The sequence below is a fragment of the Sinocyclocheilus rhinocerous genome, unplaced genomic scaffold (assembly GCF_001515625.1).
Source record: "Sinocyclocheilus rhinocerous isolate Xijiao unplaced genomic scaffold, SAMN03320098_v1.1 scaffold1561, whole genome shotgun sequence".
Taxonomy (NCBI): Eukaryota; Metazoa; Chordata; class Actinopteri; order Cypriniformes; family Cyprinidae; genus Sinocyclocheilus; species Sinocyclocheilus rhinocerous.
In genome coordinates, this window is record NW_015652263.1 from 612,976 (window position 1) to 619,525 (window position 6,550).

The following is a 6,550-nucleotide window of genomic DNA, read 5'->3' on the forward strand; positions in this document are numbered from 1 at the left end:
TTATTATATTACAAGTTGTTATAGTAAAATAATTAAAATATTAGTGTATTTAACAAATTATATATTTTTAATACATTAACAAATAATTTAATATTTTGATACAATATTTTTAACAAAAAAAAAAAAGAAATTATTTAATTTAATTCTCAATTTTAATTGTTATGTTTAATTTTTCATTATTACTTAAATCATTCAATTGTTAATTGTACTTATTTATTTACTTATTTAAAAAGTAAAATGTGTGGACACATTAACAATTATGACCCAATGCAAACAAACTTTAATAGTCCTAAAAGTAGACTATTTTCTTCATGCTAAATATATTCATTTTCTTTTTGGGTGAAATGTGACCTGGGCATGTTGTTTTCTTAAGACTGACCAACTTGGCCTTTCTGGGATTTGTACCTGCAACTTAGGGGGTTAAAGAACTGCACTTGTAACCCATAAACACCACTACCCAGATGACAAAAAAAACCCTGCATGGACAAATCCGGTCGATCCTTGTTTCCTGAAAGTACCTGAAGCTGGTGCATCTTTGAGCAGGTGTCTTTTCCTGAGAAGTGCTCCACTTCAGTCAGCCTGAGGTCCATATCAGCCAGCCACACTGCCATCTCTTCCCTCTGCCTCTCAAAATCCTCCCGCTGGCAGACGAAATGCTGTTGCGCACACACACACACACACACAGACAGACAGAGCATGATTCTGTCTGACCGTCTACATCCTGATGCTGTTTTTAGCATAGACGGAGACCGACAGGGAGACACATCAAAATTACAACAAGGACGTCAATGTGGCAGACAGGGAGCGGAAATGGCATAAACAAAACACAGACATAGAAGCCCATGGTAAGGGGGGCATATGCAGTGCATTCGAGCACAGACCAACAGTGCGCAGGGGTCACTGCGGCTGGAAGGACAGAATTATGTAAGATGAACGCAGGCAGAGCAGAAGGCTGTATGGATAAAGGGTTAATGGGATTAAAATGAAGGCAGGAAAGGGGAAAGAGAGAAAGTAGCAACGAAAACATCTTTCAAAAACGTGCTTTTTCTGGTTTTCACCTCCAAAAAAATTATGCTTTGAGAACCTAAAGTATTTTTTTACACTGTTAAAATAAATGAATAAACAATAAATATACATTCCTGTGCAAAAGTCTTAGGCCATTATATATTGGCCTCAAATTTGGAACAAGTTATATTCTGAATTTGAGGTTATCTCAAAAAAAAGAAAAGAAAAGAAAAAAAAAAAAGGAGCCGAATAAAATACATTTTATATATGAAGAGGTCAGATGCAAAAGCCTCCAAGTACCGTTTGAAATTTTCTTCTAAAATGAGCATTTTTCTCAGGCTCCTGTGTTTATGTTCAGTTATTTCACTTTAATGGCAATGAAAATAACCTATTCATTGCCATTAAAGTTAAATTACTGAACCTACACACAGGAGCCTGATAACATTTTTAGGCTGACATTTTTAGGCAATTTAGAAATCCCGTCCATGTATGGTTATTATGAAAAATATGCACAAAAATACTTTTAAAAACTTTATATGAAACCTATATTTTCCAAAACATGTTTTAATCCAAAACTGCAAAAATCAAAGCCATAATTTGAAAAAAAGTTGTGCTCCAAATTTGAGGTTGATATCTCAAAAAAAAAAAAAAAAAGGCTTTCAATAAGTTTTTTTTTTGGGTGCAGTACCAAATATTTCCAATAGATGAAATTAATTTCACATTTATTTCCTATGCAGTCATTTTTGACTGTAAAAAGAACAAGTGTGACTATTTTTTCAGGACTATTTAATCTTTTTGAATCATGTTCATGTTTTTTTTGTGTTCAAATAGCAAGTGCCAAAACCTTTACCAAGTACAGTACCATTCCGATAAAGTAAAAAACAAAAACAAAAAAAATCTTTAAAAAAACAACAACTTTTTTTTCCCTACAGCACCAAAGGGTTAAAAGATGACACCTTTGAGCAGCTTGAGGGTCTTTATATACCTTCAACCTGCGGCACACAGTCTCCACAGTGTTGCTGAGCTGATCCCAGCGCTGTCCGCAGTCCTTCATCATTTCCATGAGCCGTGCGCCCATAGCACCTCTGAACAGGCCAACCAGAGTTCGACTCCTCTGAGTCAGTCCGTCCAGCTGGGTTAAACGTATCCTGGCCTCAGCACGCAGGTTCTGGAAGGAGATACAAAAACACAGTGAGATCATGTGATTAACTAAGAGGTAACCCCCTCTAAACTCTAAAAGTAACCACCGGAAGGTAAAAAATACATCCCACCGGTTCCCCGATTAGCTAAAGCGGGTTATTTTAAGAAATTAGTGCGAGGGGTTAAGACTGAGGGAGGTGCAATGGTGCTTAGGAGGAGAGTCAAGGAGTTTGACGACCATTTGGTGTCATTTATCGTCACTGGCACGGGTCCCAGGCTTCTAGACAGTCTGAGTAAATGTGCTGTCTGCGCGTTTGTAAGTGTGTCTATGTGTCGTTGATTACACTTTCATTGTAGAAAGCGTCAAAACGCTGGCTTGCATCCACTCAGCAACAGACACCTGTAATGACTAATTGGAGATGGTCTTGCTCTCTACTTGTATAATAACACTACTGCCAGAGTTTGCAGGTAATTTGTCTTTTGGCAACTCAGTTTTACAGTTATCATCCTCAGATTTAAACTAGAATATGATCAGACTTGTGACTTTAGCTCTACTGTATTTCTAGGCCTCAAGCTAGTGTCATTTTTTGTAAAATTGTTGATAATTTAAGATTTTCTAATGATTTTTTCAAATTAAATTTTTTGGTTAACAAATTATTTTAAAAGAGACCACAATATTTCTTGTGTTTGCGGTTAAAAAAAAAAAAAAAAAAAAAAAAAAAAAAAAAAAAAAAAAAAAAAAAAAAAAAAAAAAAAAAAAAAAAAAAAAAAAAAAAAAAAAAACAGCACAATTTTTTAGTACACATCTATGGAAGTTATTATAGGCCTAAATAGATTAAAAAGTTATTCATACATCCAAATAACTTGAATACTTGTAAAACTTAAACAACATGTCACTAGGTTTTAATTTAAAATGTTTTTTTTTATTACTTACATATTTTATTATTATTTATTTATTTTTACAAAAGTGCGCTTTGAAAAAAAAATTTCAAATTACGGTTAAATGACCACAATTTTCAGTATACATCTATGCAGTTACTAAAAATACATTAAAATGTTATTCATACATGTATACATAGGCCTACATCCAAATCACTTGAATTCTTGTAAAACTTTAAAATATTACTAGATTTTCTTTTTCCTTTCTTACATACATTTCATTTTATTTATTTATTTATTTACAAAGTGTTTCACTAAATATTTGAAAACTTTTGCAGGGTTAGTTCAGGTCATGATAGTTCATCATGTGACTCCCCAAAAACTTATATTTATGAAATAATATTCCATAATTTGGGGGGGGACATTAAAATTAATTAAAAGTTTTCCTAATAAAAATATTTATAGAAGTATATTTATAGAACCTTAGCATGCATTTCAAAATTACATTTTTGGCAGGCATTTTTTTCCACTTTTCATTATCATGGACACTTATTTGTCATTGACCCTTAAATTAAGCATCTAACTGCATGAAGTTAGACCAAACGTCTCATTACCTCATATTTTTGTAACTCCTCTTTTGCTGTAACATACAGCACATAGCTGGTGTTCGGGGACGCTGCTATTTTCTCAGCTGATCGAAGCCAATCATCCAAACAGGAGAGCTCTTTCTTGATTTCATACCACAGCATCCACCTCCTCTCCAGCCTGATGGACCAATGAGAAACAATTAGGTTGAACAACCTGTACAGATCAGTTATACAGACAGGATGCCAATATACATCGACGGCTACTCACTTGACGCAGCTCTCGAGGGAAAAGGAAGCATCTTGGCTCAAGTCTCCAATGGACGACCACTCATTAGAGAACTCATTCAAATCATCATGCAGTTGAGAGCTTCTCGAGGGAAAGCAGGTCTCAGAGAACTGTAGGTAGAGACCACTTTGGGGGTTCATATCAACACATGCTTGCTTCTCTTCTCTGTCTTCATCACTTCCTCTGGGGCCTACTCTGGTGTTTCCATGGTGACTGGCTTTGAGTGACGTCTCTTCTAACATCCTGGCATCACCAAGTGCCACCTGTTTACAAGAAACACAAAGGGAGGCCAGTACATTAGGTTCAAACACAACATGATGCACAGACATATTGTGACCCTGTTGTCAAAACGGAGCTCTTTCAGTAATTTATTCTTCCTTATGAGGAGGTAACTGCAATGTGGGATGTTTTCTTTTCTGCGCATTAAAAAAACCCCGTTATATATGGTAGTTGACATTAAATATTTTTGGGAAGCATCTAAAACAATTTTTAACAGCAATTTGCTATTTTATGACTATGCATGAAGCTTATGAGCAGATATTCATTGAGAAATAAAAAAATTTAAAAAAATCCATTTGTCAGTTTTAAAACTAAACTAGTAAAGCCAAAATGTGATTAAAATTGTGAAAAACTTAAATTAGTGGTGACCAGTTAAAGGATTTGAAACAATTTTGAAAATCTTGAATAAATAAATAAAATCTTTAAAAAAAAATTTAAAAAAAAAACCCACTAAGAAAATCATCATACAAATTAAATTATTTGAAATAAATTAATAAATACAAATCAAATTACGGCATAAATATAAATTAATCAAATACATAATGAAATTACAAAATCATAAATACTTAAATTATCATGATTCATAAATGAAAGTCATGAATAAATATATTTCATAAATAATCAATTATGCAATCAAATCATAAATACTCAATATTTTTACAAAAAAAAATCACTATAAAACAATCATTGATAAAATCAAATACAATCATGAATGAATATAATCATGAAAATAAATTTCATAAATACATTCATAAATAAAATAAAAATCAAACATACATTCATAAATAATTTCAAAACAAACAATAATCATTGATAAAACCTAAATCAAATTAATAAAATCATGAATAATTGAATTTCATAAATACATTCAGAAAAATCTAAATCAAAAATACATTCATAAATAAAATCATAATAAAAAATCAATTTAATGAAATCATGAATTATTAAATTTCATAAATACACAAATAATAAAATCATAAAAAATGCATACATTTAAAAAAATGACAAATCATAAATGAGATCATAAAAACTTTGAATCAATACAGGTCAGAAGACTTATAAAACTCATCGTCGTCCAAAGCAAATTAAGTCTAATTTTCTTTGAAAGTTTCCACCTTAAAATCTCTCATCACGAAAGAAACCCACAAGTGCAGTATCTGGTTAGAAAAGCTGTGGTTTCTCTGCATGACAAACGCATTCAAACTTTCAGACACCTCAGACACAGAGAAAAGGCTCCTGTGCTCTGGGGTATAACTTCAGCCATCAAAAATCAGTTTTATGCCCATTACCCAAAGGAATTACGACGCTGCCGCCCCAGCCCTGGCAGAAAAAAGCCAAATAGATTTTCCTCACTCTAATACCTGCATAATGTGGCTGACAGAGCAAGGTCAACGATGCCAGGCCGTGGCTGCTGTCAATCAAGACTGATCCTCCCAAAAAGTGCCTTAGGCTGACCTCACTGCTGACATTACGACTAACAAACACTTCAAGAAGAGCTTAAAAGCCTATGTGAGTCTCAACAGCGGCCCACGTTCATATTTATGAATGGACTTGCCTTGCAAAAAATCACTTGGGGAGAATGGTTCTTTCAAAACTTTAAGCCCGACCAGCTTATAACTCAAAGTTAGACGGGCATAATTCACCCGCAACCTTGCCGTCCACCTCGGCCGCCTCCACCGCAGGTACGCACCGACTTCAGGCTCAGCCGAAATGACTGTCATTTCTCAGGGTCCGCTGTGAGTTTGCCCCAGTGGAGGGCATTAAGGAACTGGACTGAGTCTCAAAGCAGTCAGGCTGAAAATGGAAGTCACCGTTATTGCTTTTCTCAACCAGCAGAGAATGTTGCTCTCGCCTGAGGAGTAATGGAGTGCAAACACGACTGCAATCCATACTCGGTTCCTAACCTTTTCAGAAGTGAACAAACTTCTAGCAGGCTGCAGGCCATTTCCCATCTCATTGGTGAGCTTGTGTCTTGAGGAACAGGTGTGGACGCGTGACACCCAACAGGCGTGCAGTGACACAATGACTGGAAATGGGATGTTAAGAATCTGATTTCACCCTGATTTTCACCCTGTAGGCCTTCAGCACATCCCAGCCCAGATTAAGTTACATATTATAATGTTCCAGCACAAAAACCAAACCATGGAGATGGTCATACAAGCCCAACACGTGGTATAGGGGTACAAGAAGTTCTCACAGGTGTAAACGCAACAAACTTGACTATTTTGGCATCCAATCCAGTCACGGACAGCTTGACTATGGTAATCATATACATGTAATCCTGGAAGAAAGTCATAGAAAAGGAGGATGGTAAATTATTATAGAAAGCAGAATCAGAAAACAGCATGAGATTACATTACATATATAATATAAT

General features: G+C 34.7%; 1 protein-coding gene across 4 annotated transcripts in view; it reads right to left on the reverse strand.

Annotated features, from left to right (window-relative positions):
* LOC107714189 (uncharacterized) overlaps window positions 1-6,550 on the reverse strand; it is a 25,693-nt gene that overhangs the window by 10,360 nt on the left and 8,783 nt on the right. For 2 of the 4 annotated variants that reach the window (XM_016519948.1, XM_016519949.1), the window contains 5 exons: window positions 6,374-6,457; window positions 3,880-4,160; window positions 3,639-3,789; window positions 1,991-2,173; window positions 519-656 (listed from right to left, as the gene is read on the reverse strand). In XM_016519948.1, the coding sequence (XP_016375434.1) occupies window positions 519-656; window positions 1,991-2,173; window positions 3,639-3,789; window positions 3,880-4,160; window positions 6,374-6,457 (837 nt within the window). The remainder of the gene's footprint in view (window positions 1-518; window positions 657-1,990; window positions 2,174-3,638; window positions 3,790-3,879; window positions 4,161-6,373; window positions 6,458-6,550) is intronic. The other 2 variants (XM_016519951.1, XM_016519950.1) reach the window with 2 other exon arrangements.